Below are 17,094 nucleotides of genomic sequence, written 5' to 3' on the forward strand. Positions count from 1 at the left end.
CACACACACACACACGGGCCGCCGCCGCCGCCATCGTGTAATGTTGAAAACGAACCTCGATTGCAAACTCAAGAAATTCCAATCTCTTAACTTGGATCATCTTCCACTAACGGACAAACCCGTAAAGTGGAACAACCTTGGCCTGGGAGAGGAGGAGGAGGAGGAGGAGGAGGAGGAAAGAGAATGTGGCTAATGGAATGGGTAGTGGAGAGGAGGAGGAGGAGGAGAAAGAGGAATAGGAGAAGGAGTAAGAGGAAGAGTATGCTCAAGGGGATAAGGATGGGAGGAGGAATAGAGGAATGGAGGAGAGGAGAGGAGGAAGGAAGGAGGAGATAAAGGAGGGAGGAGAATGTCAGGAGGAAGGATCCGGGTAAGACAGTAAGTGGAGGAGTGAGACAGAAATGGAGGAACATGAGGATGAGGCAAAAAAAAAAAATAAGAAAAAAAACGGTAAAACTTAATAAATAAAAAGAAAAAAATGCATTATAGTGGCGGTGGCGGCGATGGTGGAGGCGGGGCGGGGCAGGGGAAGGGGTAGGGGGTAGGGGGGAGCAAGAGCAGTAGTTACGAGGCTGTTATAATCCACAAAATACGAGAGGTAATCCCCGGCGTTGTTTTCGTGCCTCGGCTGGACGTACATCTCGTCTTAACACTGTTAGCCGAGATTCAAGGGCCAGACCTCTTCGCCGAAATTGGTTTAGGCCGCCACCCGATGGTTCATAGCGCCCGCCGCCCGCCGCCCTCCGCCATTACCAGCGGGAGGCAACACAGCGCCCGCAAGACCCCCGAGAGCAGGAGAAGGAGTTGTAGCCGCGGGTGGCACACACTTACAGGGATACAAAGCCTCGCGATCCTTACGAGGGGGTCGGCTCCTTACATTACTTATCGAGGTGGATTGCCTTGCTTACCCCCAGTAATTCAAATGAGGGAATGGATGGGAAATGGCTGCTCCAGGCCGTTATCTTCCCGCGCTCACCACGCAGCCAGGAAGAAGAAAGGCTTCGCGGCGGCCTCCGTAAATAAGAAGGGATTCACAGTTTCCTTTAGTAGTACAAAACCAATCCAAGCCATTAGGCGCGTGTTTTACAGCACACAGAGGTAATGTATGAGGCCGCGGGGGTCGGGGGTCGGGGGTCTGGCTCCTCGCGGAACACCGCCAACAAAAGTCGACCACGAGGCTGATTTCGGCAAAGGTAGAATTCCTCGGTTAAATGTTTCGATTTTGTGTCACATAAGAAAGGCAATTTAACATCATCATTTTTTTATGAGACAATGATTGTTTGTGACTGGGATTTACCTAAAGAAACTAAATTTTAACTAAACCTAAAATGGGAAATATTAAAAGATAAAAACATCATGAACTGTGCAACAAACAAAAAAGAAAACTGGTTACTGTTGGATCAAAACGTTTTGAACACATCTTAAAATCAAATAAAATAATATAACTTTGAGGTGTATCTTTTCGTTGATAATTGAAATATACGAACACAGTTTGTGCAAAACGAAAACAAAAGTTAATGGGAAAGTTTCCGGTTTCATTTGGTAGCGAGGCGAATAAAAATACTGGAAAATGTTGGAAGTAATTGCGTCAGTCTCTAATTATTATATTCATTTACATAAATCCTCATTAACTAGTGAAGATTTACGCTTGCATAAAACGTCAACAGCTTTCAAAATAAAAACGCTCAGACCAAAATTGTATTATAATGTATTTAATAAGGCACTCTGAACAAGTATATTTTTGTTCGTCATTATGAATATTTCTCTTGTATGCAGATTTCTTCATTCGCATATTAATCACAACCAGCACCGATGCAGCACTAAGCCATACGCCATTTTTATTTATCAAAATGCAGACAGGACATTGTTAAAAAACAATTGGGGAGGCGGTGGCTGAGTGGTTAGCGTGCAAGCGCCGCGTCCGGAAGATCCAGGAGGGACGCCGGTTCAATTCCTGGCCGCCACACAGCTGGGGGTTTTCAGTCACCGCCGAGTGGTCTAAGACTACCCATATGCTGCCCAGAAGACCACCTATCATCCCGGATTGTAGATTACCTCTCCAAAGAGAGGCTCAAATATAAACTCCGTGGGGCAGTATGAGTCAAAACAAGATGGCGCCACTATAAACATTTGCCTGCGCCACGACGGGGTGGGCCGACCATCAGGCCCCACCAGTGAAAAAAGCCTGACGGCGCAATAGCCCGCGACGTAAAAAAACCACATTATCTTTTGTTTACAACAAAGGAGACAGCTCGAGGGCACACACAAAAAAGGAAACAATAATAAAAAAAAAGCCCGCCACTCGCTGCCCCTAAAAAAGAATCAAAAGAGGTGGCCGAAAGAGAGGTCAATTTCGGGAGAAGAGGTGTCCTGATACCCTTCTCTTGAAAGAGTTCAAGTCGTAGGCAGGAGGAAATACAGATGAAGGAAGATTGTTCCAGAATTTACCAGCGTGAAGGATGAAAGAGTGAAGATGCTGGTTAACTCCTGCATAAGGGGTTTGGACAGTATAGGGATGAGCATGAGTAGAAAGCCGTGTGCAGCGAGGCCGCGGGAGGGGGGGAGGCATGCAGTTAGCAAGTTTAGAAGAGCAGTCAGCGTGGAAATATCGATAGAAGATAGAAAAAGAGGCAACATCGCGACGGAATTTAAGAGGTAGAAGACTATCAGTAAGAGGTGGAGAGCTGATGAGACGAAGAGCCTTAGACTCCACTCTGTCCAGAAGAGCTGTGTGGGTGGAGCTCCCCCACACGTGAAATGCATACTCCATACGAGGGCGGACAAGGCCCCTGTATATGGATAGCAACTGCGCGGGGGAGAAGAACTGGCGGAGACGATACAGAACGCCCAACCTCGAGGAAGTTGATTTAGCGCGAGAGGAGATGTGAAGTTTCCAGTTGAGATTTTGAGTTAAGGATAGACCGAGGATGTTTAGTGTTGAAGATGGTGATAGCTGAGTGTTGTCGAAGAATAGGGGATAGGTGTTTGGAAGATTGTGTCGAGTTGATAGGTGGAGAAATTGAGTTTTTGAGGCGTTGAAGGACACAAGGTTCCTTCTGCCCCAATCGGAAATGATAGCAAGGTCTGAGGTTAAGCGTTCTGCAGCCTCCTGTCTGGAGTCGTGTACTTCCTGTTGTGATGATCTTCTATTGAAAAAAGTTGAATAATGCAGAGTGGAGTCGTCGGCGTATGAGTGGACAGGACAGTTTGTTATGGAAAGAAGATCATTGATGAATAACAGGAAGAGAGTGGGTGATAGGACAGAGCCCTGTGGAACACCACTGTTGATAGGTTTAGGGGAAGAACAGTGACCGTCTACCACCGCACAGATAGAACGGCCGGAAAGGAAACTGGAGATAAAGGAACAGAGAGAGGGATAGAATCCGAAAGAGGGCAGTTTAGAAAGCAAAGACTTGAGCCAGACTCTATCGAAGGCTTTCGATATGTCTAGCGAAACAGAGAAAGTTTCACCGAAACGACTTAACATTAACAAACAATGAACCGAAAAAGCTCGAAGTAATAGCGGCCGCTAACATGTTAAAAAAAAACGTTTTACATCACACCTGAAACATTCATCCCGCACTAGACGCGTCGCCGCCGCGGCTCATCCACGCCTCGCATCTTCGGCCGAACAAAATCAACGTTCAGGCCGGGACACGCGGCGCACCGCCCGCCGCAGCGACGCCATGGCCGGGTTATGACCAGCCTGGGGGCGGCGGCCCACGCGGTGCCATGAACGCTGCCTGGCCCGACGGCGCTGCAGCCGACCTGGGCTCACGGTGACGCCCCTTGGAAATAATTGTACTGCCCTCATGGATCATAATTCTGTGAGGCATATTTTTAATAATCTTCTTACATTGTACAAAGTCCTGAAATGACAAAAGCCAGTCAGACCCAACTTTGGCAACATAACACGAAACACTTCAGTAAACCACACTGCATCTCTGGTCAGCTGGAGAAAGCTATAAAATGTTCTCTGTCCGCTCGTCGCATACTCGAGAATCATTCGCGTATACTCTAGCAATACTTTATCCAGCTCTATGACTTCTGAAAAGAGTAGTATCTGCCCTAAAATTGATATTCATGGATATCCGTCAGTACCAGTACACGATAAGGTCGATCATCAGTGCCGTCCAAGGAATAACAATTAACATATAGCTATTCTTCTCTCATGATCTGATTTAACATTCGAGCCCTTGATATGTGTGAGAGGCCGACACAAAACAGACCAAAAGCGGCAGTCTATATAGTGACAAACGCTTCCATTCAGACCACACACGGCTCACTGAGCTCTGCCTTCAAGGACACGATTTACTGGCTCCAAATATTGCCGAAGAGTCTACGGAAAGTAGTACAAGGTTAGCGGTAAGTTACACATTTGCTAACTACTTGAATTTTGTTATTTTAAAATCAATAGTATTTAAAAAAAAAAAGGAATAGAAAGGCCAGAGTTCGGCCACCATGTATCTCTGGTAGTAGTAAGCGACAAAATTAATTACTTACTCTAGGCTACAAATCACTAAACAATATACAGTTACAACGTCAGTGATTAAGAAGATGAGAAAGGTACTTGTTTCCCTGGGAGGCAAAACCTGTATCCTATACGTATCAACTTTGCAGGATAAAAAAATAAAAAAATAACACTTCTGCTCCTTCCCACGGGCGACACATTGTCAGACTACATGAACGTATAAGAAAGTAAATAAGTGATTAATCTGTTTCTTACCTTTGGCGGCGGGAAGGTTAAAGTGGGCGTGAGGGCGAAGGCTTCCCCTGGAGTGCTAAGCGACCCCGGACTTGGCACGTCATTTGTCCACCGCCGCCACAGTCACACAACTGGAGGAGGAGAAAGAGAAAGTGTTAAAGGACTGGAGGAAGAGAAAGGAAGAGTGTTAAGGGAGAGGAGGAGGAGAGAGAAAGTGTATTTAAAACAGGAGGAAGAGAAAAAGATTGTTCAAGGAGAGAAGGAAGAGAGAGAAAGTGGATAAGGAACTGGAAGATGATAGAGTGTAAGGGACAGAAGGAGGAGACAAAAGTGTGTTAAGAACTGGAGAAAGAGAAAAAAAGTGTAAAGAGGACCGGAGAAAGAGCGAAAGTGTATGAGAGGAGGAAGAGAAAGAGAGTGAGAGACTGGAGGAGGAGAAAGAGAATATAAATGACAGTTCTTGGCTTCTAACGTTTCTGATGTTGCTAAAGAAAATATATAACTTCCCTGTAGCTAACTTACTTCCTAAGAGCGAAGAATAACAGAATAACACAAACTTCCACGGGTTAATCATGGAGTTGCGTTCGTGTCAAAAGGTTTATATTATCCTAAAACAACGTAGGTGAAATAGCTGTTCCCTTGGCTGGTTCACGGGGTAACCTTCATAAACATTTACTTTCACTATTCTTTTTGTTTTGCTTTAGATTCTATTTCTATTATTTGCTGCACTTGTTCGTCTAGGAATCAATCAGCTTTACTCTCATTCTTCCTTCCTTTAAATTGTTTTGTCGTTTGTATTTCGTGTATTTCTACTTTCTTCTTCAAAATAGCTTTCTTCCACTGTCTGTTTGTGTCTGTAAGCTCGCCTGTCTGTCTGTACATCTTCCTGTCTGCCAGTCTGTATTCCTGTTTGTCTTTCTCTCAACTAGTTTATCTACACACACACACACACACACACACACACACTCCGCCAGGAATATAATCTCTGACATCCAATGCACAAAGGGCCTCGGGGCTTAGCGAGCTTCAGCAGGCGCTTCCAGAATCAACAGCGCCAGTCCTTTTACTTCGACCTGCCTCTCTTCCTCTCCTCTGCCTGCGCCTTTCCTCTCCATGCCTTCTTTTCCTCCTCATCCTCTCCTCTGCCTTCTCCCTTCCTCTTCATGTCGTCTTTGCCTCCTCCTACTACTCCTCTTTCTCGTCTTTGTCATCGTCATCTTCATCCTCCTCCCTTGTCTTTGTTCTCGTCCTCTGCCTCCATTTCCTCGTCTTCGTCCCCGTCCTCTTCCTCTTCCTCCTCCTCCTCCTCTTCATACACGTTCTCGTCCTCCAGTTTCCTCTTTTCGTACTCGTTTTCTTCCTCCTTTTTGCTCTTTTTCCTCGTCGTCCTCCTCCTCCTCTTCTTCCTATTCCATCTTCTCGCACTCCTCTTTGTCCTTATCCTTGTTTTCGCCCTTCTCTATTTTCACGTCCTTCTCCTCGTCCTTTTCTTCCTCTTCCTCCATCTCGTCCTCGTCCTTATCCTCCTACTCCACTATCTCGTCCTCCTTCTCGTCCTCGTCCTCCTAAATGACTTTCGATCAATTACTCGATCAATCTTCCTCCTCCTCCTCCTCCTCTTCCTCCTCGGTTTACTCCTCCCTTCGACCACACCGCTCGCCTCAAGCCTCCACCACAGTCATCGCTGGAGACACACACACATAATTTTAGTCTATACGCGCTGTTATATTCTACCGAGGACTGTCTTCTCGTGTTTCCCCCAAGGAGGTTCCCCGACAAGTTCATTATATTTTCAACGCTTCTCGGGAGACGGACTAACTGACTGATCGTCGTCTTGGTTATGTCGGGGGCTCTGTGATTTCTAGCTCTTCTGTTTCTCTTCTCCTCTCATCTCTTCCATTATTCTTCTCTTCTCATCTCATCCATTTCACTTCTGTTTTCCTCCATTTCTCTTATCTCTTCTTCCATTTCTCTTCTATCTTCTTCCATTTCTCTTCTATCTTCTTCCATTTCTCTTCTCTTTCAATTCTCGTCTCTTCTCTTCCCCTAGCGGCTGTGTGAATTTTGACTTTTGCTTTCCATTTCTCTTCCATTAATGGCTGTGTGAATTTTGTATCTTCCATTCCACTTATCTTCCAGTGATGACTGTGTGAAGTCTGGCTCTTCCTCTCCACTCTCTTTGCTCCCCATATTTTTTAAACTTTTCACATAGCATTTTTTTCTCAAAGATGCTGCGTCAATATTTTTTTAGAGAGATATTTTAGTATCGGGCAAACAAACAGACATACGTACATAAACATAGGTAGATAAACCGTTAGACCAACAAAGACAAAAACTTGATAGCCCTTCTCGCGACGCGGAGGGAATTAATAATATATCCAGTTTGATGTTAAATTCCTCACCTAAAAGTGTTATTCTAGTCACATATATTACTTTGACTCGCAGCTTCACACCGACAAAATCCGTGGAAAGCGTTTCGAAAAGAGAGTTCGTAAAACTTATTCAAATCAACGGAGTGGCGGCTTTGTTTCAGGCTGTTGCGGAGCTTCAAAAGAGCATATTGTTTCTATTAACACAATCCTCCACGAAATGGTTTCTATCACGCTTTTGTAAACAACGAAGAAATAATTGATCCTTACTGCGTATATTTTTTTCTTTAGTGATTTTTCTTGAACGGCAATCAAGGATGTTCTGTGTATTCACCAAGTGGCCTCAGAAGCAGAGAGGATTCCACTTATTCCACCGGTGACACACACACACACACACACACACACACACACACACACACGCTGCCTCTAACACCTTTCATTAACATTTAACTGTCAGGCCTTCCTCCACGCCGTCCATTAATGATCACATCCCATCCCTGCCACTGACTCTTCACCTCCTTTCACATAGTCAATCACATGTCAGGTTCACCACTTCTCCTTTATTTATATGACGCTGCAGTCTTTATTCTTCTTCCAGTTCCCTTCTAGCAATTTATCTCCCAACTAATCAGGCAACTTCCTGCTCCTTTACTGACTAGTCAGACTAAACTAGACTGATTAGTCCCTGTGTCTGTCGCCACTAACACCCATCCCGCCCATCGCCCCGCAGGAGGCCCAGTCCAACATCACGACGGTGGTGCTGCTGAACGTGTCGCCCGCCACCGCCGGGAGCTACAAGTGCGAGGTGGTGGCCGAATATCCAAGCTTCGAAAAGGACTCCAAGCTCAAGAACATGTCCATCATAGGTGAGTAAGGCTATTCCTGGCGAACTATTTATTGCCATTTTTTTTAGAGCGCTGGGGATACAATGGTTGTCGTAAGCATTTAAACAAACGCTGTTGTTGCGGAAGGATTGAAAGGCCCGGCGGTGGCTGGATATTTATGTGTATCTGTGTTGTGTGATGACTGACACAGGCCACCCTAGTCATGGTTGTTCCAACACATTTGTATGCATTATTATTAGCTTTTAATCGTATTTTTGAACAGTAATATTGACGAGCGTCTGAAAAATTATCGAGATCCTTGAAGGAAAATCACGACTTGAAGCAAAATACTCAATGGCATTCAAGTTTTGGTGTCTGGATGACTGGTGGATAACATAATTCATCAATATATAGTGAATTAAAGACATTTCCCATATTTTCCAAGAAGTGGTACCGCGCCTAAATTTGCCAACAGATAAATAACAGTTGGGTGAGTGCACAGAACGAGGCATTTCAGGAGCCTACAAATATAGAAAAATCAAAAGCCCGCTAATCACTGGTCCGAAATTAAGAATTTTCAAATTTTAGGCAAAGAAAATGGATGGCTCGCGTTTTTCCACTGCAAACTTTGGCCTCACTGGCGCCGTAATCGGAGTTTTAAATGGCTCTCCGCGTTCTTTCTCGCGGCCAAGTCACGCGTGCCGCCGCGGCCGTGCAGGTGGAGCCCAGCGGCGCCTTATTTTTGTAAGCTATTTTTCTTACGCACAGGTCTGGCCCGCGATGCACCTGAAAAACCTCTTGTAGCCACGGGAAGCTGTTTGTTTACATTATACGGTGATGTTTGTTTACTCTCTCTCTCTCTCTCTCTCTCTCTCTCTCTCTCTCTCTCTCCAGGCATTTCAAAATCACGGGCTCTGAGTAAAATGAAAATCACCAATCAGCATCTTCTTGCTAGTATTTTCTTTTTGAGAGAGAGAGAGAGAGAGAGAGAGAGAGAGAGAGAGAGAGAGAGAGAGAGAGAGAGAGAGAGAGAGAGAGAGAGAGAGAGAGAGAGAGAGAGAGAGAGAGGGGGGGGTATGCACGAAGACACGGAAGCAAACCGTCGCGAAGACCAAAGCACATTCTCCTGGACACAGACAGACAGACAGACAAAGGAACATAGACAGAGAGAGATAGACAGACAGTGAAACGATACTTTACTCTGCCTGACTCATGCCGGGCCTGCCTAACTTTACCGTGTAGCGATCAGTCTCTCTCTCTCTCTCTCTCTCTCTCTCTCTCTCTCTCTCTCTCTCTCTCTCTCTCTCTCTCTCTCTCTCTCTCTCTCTGAATGGCCATAGCTAACGGGACGAACCACGAATTAGAAAAGAAAACACATATAATAATAGAAAAGTACACAGTGCTAATGCTTCTGCTGCTGCAAAAATAAGTAAATAAATAAACAAAATAAATTAAACTGAAAGAAAAAAAATAACGGCGATACTTATGTCGATAGTTATTTTTTTAGAATAGAGCAATACAAAAACATCCAAGGTACGTACTAAGAACTTCATTGCCTGTCAGTAAAGAACACAGAAATTTTACTGAACGACATACAATAAAAATTTACACAAAAAATATTTAACTCTACGGATGTATTCTGCCAGAGTTGAGTAATGGCGTACAATAGGCACACAAATATTTTACTGAATAAACATACAACGCTGTTTCCGCACAAAACTATTACACTCTAGGAACGCTTTCTGCCAGGGTTGAAGAATAGCGTATAACACACACACACACACACACACACACACACACACACACACACACACACACACACACACACACACACTCCTATGTATGCAAGGTATGTATCCGCACCGGCGCCTCTCTTTCTCAACGCGCTCCAGCAAATGCAGTTTAAGGGATTGATGTGTCACTTACGCGGGAGAAGTAGCCATTACGTGGAGAACCCGAAAGTGCTCTACCCGTGAAACTCTTATATTCGTGAGCCTCAACGGTGAAGACGCCTATCCTGTGTTCAGAAGGAAAGGGGGTTGTGTGTGTGTGTAGGGGGAGGGGGGGGGGAATTGTGTGTGTGTGTGTGTGTGTGTGTGTGGAGGGGTTGGGGGAGTGGGTAGTGTGTGTGTTTGCGTGTGTGTCTAACAATGGCAATAATCCTTCAAATCCTCACTTCGGCTCATGGAACAAGGAAGTTAGTCGATCACCATCATCGCCACCACAACCCTACCACTCTCAACACCACCACTCTCAACACCACCACTCTCAACACCACCACTCTCAACACCACCACTCTCAACACCACCACTCTCAACACCACCACACTCAACACCATCACTTTCAACACCACCACTCTCAACACCACCACTTTCAACACCACCACTTTCAACACCACCACTTTCAACACCACCACCAAACAACGACACCATTAACCCTGCCAAAGCCACTCCCATCACCGCCATAACCTTAATGCTTTCAATACCATCATCAACTAAAGGGAGGAAACAGCGTCACCACCAAAACACAACCACCCAAGCCACCATATACGAGTAAACCAGCCATCCCTCCATCATTACCACTGAAACCAATATTACAAACATTACAACAACCACAATCAAGACCACCAAAACCACTACCACCTCTCTTCCGACCAACCAAACATCAAAACCAATCTTCCTTGTGTTAGTACCATCAAAAACCATCACAACCCTCACCACACTACGGAGGACCATCACCACAACCACTTAAAACAATCATCACTATCCCTTCCATCACCACCAAATCAACCATCACCATCACTATCAATAATACCACCACCTCCACAATCACCGCCACCACCACCACCACCTCGTCACCCTGCACCCACCCACATGCACCCAATCACCTACGCCACGCCCACTTACCACCAATCCCTTCCCTCCTCCCTACCCTACTCCCCCTCTCCCCCTCCCCCCCACAGTATTAATATCCGTCCTCCGGGTTGTCTCCGTATCTGGGACAATTAATTACAGTGGATAATGAGGATACGGTTCAGTGTGTGTGTGTGTGTGTGTGTGTGTGTGTGTGTGTGTGTGTGTGTGTGTGTGTGTGTGTTATTATCATCATTACTTTCATCATAATATTTTTTTTATTCCTGGAGACAAAGAATGGAAGAGAAAAAGAACGAAAGGAATAAAGAAAGAAAGCGGAAAGAAAGAGAGAGAGAGAGAGAGAGAGAGAGAGAGAGAGAGAGAGAGAGAGAGAGAGAGAGAGAGAGAGAGAGAGAGAGAGAGAGAGAGAGAGAGAGAGAGAGAGAGAGAGAGAGAGAGATAATGATGATAATGTTGTTGTTGTTGTTGTTGTTGTTGTTGTTGTTGTTGTTGTTGTTGTTGCTACCGTCATTTTTGTTGTTGTTGTTGTTCATGTCGGCGACCAATCCTATACCGTTCTCAATATCACGGCAAACTTATTTTTTTCATCATATTTTATTATTCCCGGAAGCGTCACACACCCAGCGGTCCGTCCGAGGCGTAGAAATTGCTACCTACTTTCCCCCACGATTTTATTCCTCAAATTAATCAACATGGAGAGTTTTCTGAAGCTTAATCCTCTTAAAACACGCGCGGGCCGAGCTTTCCGGGGTAAAAGGTGAGTCACTGTAAACATTTTCTCCCCTCTCTGTACACGATTTTTTTTTCTTTACGTCTTTGCGCTTTCCTCTTCCCTTTCCTCTCCCTCTTTGGACTTTCCCTTTGGACTTTTCCCTTGGACGTCCTCTCTGGACTATCCTCTTTTTCTTTTTCTTTCCTTTCATCTCCCACTTTCCCTTCCCCTTTGGACTTTCCTATTCCCTTTTCCTTTCTCTTTCCCTTTCGACTTTGGACTTTCCTCTTCCCTTTTCCCTTCCCCTTTGGACTTTCCTCTTCCCTTTTAATTTCCCTTTGGACTTCCCCTTTGGACTTTCCTCTTCCCTCCCCCTTTCCCTTCCCCTCTCCATTTCCCTTACCCTCCTCATTTCTGAGCACGCTTTTATTTTCTTTACATCTTTGGATTTTCCTCTTCCGTTGTCTCTCCCCTTTCCTTTCCCTTTCTTCCACACACTCCTCTCTGCTTCCCCTGCCAATTAGCGCGCCAGTAAATAACATCCCTTAATCCTCGACACGGAACACAGAGGGAGCAAAATTCTATCTACTTGTCATCCAAAACCGACACGTGACACCGGTCGATGAGAAGCTTGTCACGTGACCCAGCATCCGTGAAAAAGAACGAAGGAATAAGGGTGAAAGCTTAACTAGGGGAGAAGGAAATGAATGTGAGGTGATATAATGAAGGAAAAGAATGTGGGGTGATATGATCAAGAAAATAAACATAAGACATGGCTTGTAGAAAACTGGAGGTACGTAATGCGAAGACCAAACACAATTACTGCAAGATTTGGAAGTTAAGAGGAACACGAACACACACAAAAACAAACGCAAAGGTAAACAAACATATAAGCAAACAAACCAAGAATGGATGGCGCCACTATAAACACTTGCCTTCGCCATGACGGGCTTGGGCCGAAGAAAAAAAACACCAGTAGATAAAGACCAACATCAATCATCTCACAATATTACACTAATAAAAAAAAATCCCTTTCACCTCAACGTTCCCATTCACAAACAAGCACACACATAAACAATCAAATACACTGCTAGATAAATGGCTGATAAAAACTACAACAAAAATCACCCAAAAAAATCACATTAATAATAAACGAATCAATTTCACCTCAATGTCCCCAATCACATTAAAAACACATGCAAATACACACACACACACACACACACACACACACACACACACACACACACACACACACACACACACACACACACACACACACACCAAAAAAAAAGATAACCCCATCCCACCTCACCTCACCTATCTCTCACTTCACCCCACCCCTCCCATCTCCCACCCCACTCCACTCCGCCCATCTCCCACCCCAGTCCACACCGCCCATCTCCCACCCCACCCATCCCCGTCCATCTCCTACCCCACCCCCACCCCACCCATCTCTCCCGACCTCACCCCCGCCCATCTCTATTTAATGACACTGCTGCACTCTAGCCGGCATTAACATTTTCACGTTACGCGCGCGAGGCTTAAATCAGACGTCATCCGCGGAGGAAAAGAAACGAAAACCGACCCCACTCTTTTACCGGCTCATCGGAAGGATCGGGAAATGGGAGTCCTTACTTTTTCCTCTTCTTTTGAGGTTACGAGTTGATTATCAAGGGAAGAGGTGTGTGTGTGTGTGGGAGAGAGAGAGAGAGAGAGAGAGAGAGAGAGAGAGAGAGAGAGAGAGAGAGAGAGAGAGAGAGAGAGAGAAATAATTAATGGTAGATAGACAGAAACTAGACAGATAGAGAAAAAACAAGAAAAAGAAAAATGACACGAAATATCAGAGAAAGAAAATAGATTGAAAGAAAAACAAAAGAAAACTCACATAAAAAAAAAAGCGTGCAAGAAAAAAAAACCAGCAAGAAATAACAGCAAGAAAGAGGGAGAAACAAACAAACAAAAAAAAAAACAAAAAAAAAAGAAAGTGAAGTAGATAAAAAAAAAATCGATGATAATTATACACAAAAAGAAAGCACGAAAGAAAAACAACAACAACTAAACAGCATAAATAAAACTTCAACCCCCCCCCCTTAAAAAAGACAAAAAAATACATAAACAAAACACCAAAGGAAAAACATCATACAGAGAGATGGCGCCAACGACAAACAAACAGACAGACAGAAACAGACACAAAGAGATATATACACATTTCACACCGACCGACTTATAAGGGGGAATCTTTTATCCGTTAACTACAACACTAATCTCCCGAGAGTCTTAAGTGCAGAGTAAAATATGAGCAGAGTTTTACCTTACACGCCTTCCCCGAACCATTTTACATAAGTCAGCGCGTGTGAGACAGAGAGAGAGAGAGAGAGAGAGAGAGAGAGAGAGAGAGAGAGAGAGAGAGAGGTAAATGTATAGATTAATAATAAGACAGAAAAAGAAGGAATGAAAGAAAGAGGTGATAGTTCCTTCGATTGATAGAAATAAAACGAGAAAAAAGAAAAAGAAAAAAAAAGAAAGAAAGTAAGAGAGAGGATTGATAGATTCAGAGATAAAGACAAGGACGGAAAGAAACAACATAAAAGAAAGAAAGAAATTAATGAGATGATAAAGATAGATACATAAAGGAGGGAAATAAATAAAATATAAAGAAAAAAGAACGAAAAAAAGAAAAAAATAAGAAAATCACAAAACCACCTTTCACACCGCTTCAAAACTACAAACCTTCAAGAAGCTCTAAACACCCCCCATAAAGAGACAACCCTCACCTTGCCTGACATCTCGAGAGTAAACTTTTCCCTTTGCGCTGAACCGGAAGCAAGAGAACAGAGTGGCATTTTCGTCCTTGTTAAGCCAAAAAGTAATGAAGGTCGGTGGTCGGCATGTTCCGGAGAATGGGTGCGGCCTTGTTCGTGGTCCTGGGGATGGTCGGGGAAATGGGAGAGGATGGGATGGAAAGGTGGGGGAGAATGGGATGGCAAAGTGGAGGACTACAGAAGAGTTGGAGGGCTTGGTGTGGGTGGTGAGGGCAGTGAGAGGTCGCGGTGAAAGTAGAGAACATTGGGACGGGCCAGGTGTTGATGTGTTTAGTGGGTGTGGTTGGTGGAATGGAAGAAGAGAAATGAGAAAGAAAAAATAGGATAAAGAGAAAAAAGAACCAGGAAAGAAATAAGAAAAAGAAATATGAAAAATGAAGCAAGGAAGAAAGAAATCAGGGAGAAATAAATAAAAAAAGAAAAGAAAAAAAGAAACGAGAGAAGGAAAGAAAGAAGTATGAAAAAATAAGGAGGAAAAATAAGAAAGAAAGCGGAAAAAAGAAAAAGAAAGAAGAAAAGGACGATGGTAAACGATGAACATATAAAATAGTGACTGATAAATGGGGTACAGCTGTGGGTGTTGCAAACGGCATGGAGAAGCTGTTGGAGGTAAAAGAGAGAGAGAAAAAAAACGGTAGGTGGTGAATAAAAAGAAAGTGAGTTAGTCGGTATTGTTAAACGCCTCCGCCTTTCACATAAACAATATCCAAAGATCAAAAAGGAGATTCATCGCGTTCTCTTTTTTTTCACGTTTTTTGGTCCACGAGCTTTATCAAATTCCCACCAGTGCCATAAAATCCTTCCCATCTAAAAGGCGTTCAAGTCATAGGAGGACGAACTACTTAAAAAAATGTTTACCCTTTTTATAAATACACCGAACGATCGAGACTCTACAAGCACTTTTACTACAGCCATTACCAATACTGGCGAAGCAACGTACTGAATATTGTGAGCAAAACGAGAATCTAAATGAAAGCACACGACAGAAATTTAAACTCAAGTACAGGCGAAAGCGAGAAAACACAACATCATATAAACGAAAAGTGCAATAGAAAAAGCGACGCAAAAAGAAAATGGGAAGGATTTTTTTTTTTGAAGTGGAGGAGCAAAGGACGAGGTGGAAGTGAAGGAAAAGGAGGAAGAGAAAGAGAAGGAAAAAAGAGGAACAAAAGTAAAAACATGAATAATCAGAAGATAAAAAGGAGGAGGAGGAGGGGGCAGGGAAGAGGAAAGTAAAAGGAGGAGGAAGTAAAGGAAAAGGAGGAAGAGAAAGAGAAGAAAAAAGAGGAGCAAAAGCTATAATATGAAGAATCAGAAGATAAAAAGGAGGAGGAGGAGTGAGTGGGAAGAGGAAAGAAGAGGATAAAAGAAGTGGAGGAGGAGGAAAAGGAAAAAAAGCGGAGGAAAAGAGAGAAGGAAGAGGAAAAGAGAAAAGCAGAACCTGGTAAAATAAACGGAAAAAGAAGAATGAAGAAAAAAGGAAAGAGAACAATAAAACAATACTGTCAACATCAAATTAAGAACTTTTTATCTTCAGAAGTCGCTCTGGGATGAGTAGCAAACTGTTCTACCTTGTTTTAAGAGCCCAATTTCACCATCAATCATTCTTTCCGCTCAACAAGAATATAAATCTGTAACTTTTCATTTTTTGTGTGTGGAGGATCATCTAAAGTTCCCTACAATTTTCCTAACTTTGTGGATTGTTAGCGATGAGTGTGTTATTTGTTTTATCATTTTAGACTTCCGAGAATTTAACATTTTTCAAAGCATCATCTGAGATCACTTCTACCGCACTACTTAACTACTTAACTCCTCCTCCTCCTCTTGCTCAGAATAGCCAAGTTCGAAAATAGCAAATCCCTCTTCTTGGAACCAGGTAAAGATTTAATTTCCGAGCCAGTTAATATATCATGTGTTGTCTCGTACTGATCTTCATAGACAGATCGATGTATTTCATGAGCACAACACAGTATGATAGTCTGCCTTAATCAGCTTGCCAAATAACAAATAACAATAAAAAAAGAGCAAGAAGAACACGATGAGTTGATCACATAATAATGATGTGATGAAAAAAACAAGAAGAAGAAGAAGAAGAAGAAGAAGAAATAAAAAATGAAAAGAAACGAAGAGGGTAAAGAAGAAAACGAAAAAGAAAAAGAAAGAGGAAAAGAAAAGGACGAGGGCAACAACAAAGACGAAGAAGAAAATCAACAACACAAATAAACGAAAGAAAAATAATATGAGAACAACAACGACGAAAACTACAACAAAAATAATAAGAAAAGGAAAAATAATGAAGAAGAAAAAATAAAGAAAAGAATAAGAAGAAAAGAGAGAGAGAAAAATTATGAAGAACCCACCCCCCGCTGCAGCAGAGGGGGATCGGAGGAGCAGCGGCGGCCCCGAGGCTTGGCCGTGAACACAAACAATAAGTTGGCGGGTCAGCGCGCGGCCGAGGGGACAGACGCTTGCACACAAAGTTCGCCTGTTTGGGAGCCTCCGGGAGCGTCTCGAGTCTTGTTATCGCCGCGGGCGCCGACTCACTTATGTGGAGACGCCGCAACGAGCAGGATGTGCACGGCGGGGTCACATGTTGCCGCCTGAGTGCTTTGTGTGGGTTTGTATTTTTGTCGGTGTGTGTTGGTGAGGGATTATATATTTCAGAGCATAGTGTTTTTTTATTATTATATCGGCAGGAAGACCCGGCGTGGCTTGGGGATAAACACTTGCAAAAAAGATAATTAGGAGCGGAAGTCAGGTATTTGATTTTGCTGACAGGCTTTGAT

The 17,094-nt window shown here is 43.7% G+C and overlaps 1 protein-coding gene across 1 annotated transcript in view; it reads left to right on the forward strand.

The window, feature by feature from the left end:
* Positions 1 to 17,094, forward strand: part of LOC127009312 (uncharacterized) — a 54,990-nt gene that overhangs the window by 21,836 nt on the left and 16,060 nt on the right. Inside the window, exon 2 of the mRNA XM_050882264.1 lies at positions 7,805 to 7,940. Coding sequence (XP_050738221.1) covers positions 7,805 to 7,940 — 136 coding nt within the window. The remainder of the gene's footprint in view (positions 1 to 7,804; positions 7,941 to 17,094) is intronic.

The sequence above is a fragment of the Eriocheir sinensis genome, chromosome 40, assembly GCF_024679095.1.
Source record: "Eriocheir sinensis breed Jianghai 21 chromosome 40, ASM2467909v1, whole genome shotgun sequence".
NCBI classification, from domain to species: Eukaryota; Metazoa; Arthropoda; class Malacostraca; order Decapoda; family Varunidae; genus Eriocheir; species Eriocheir sinensis.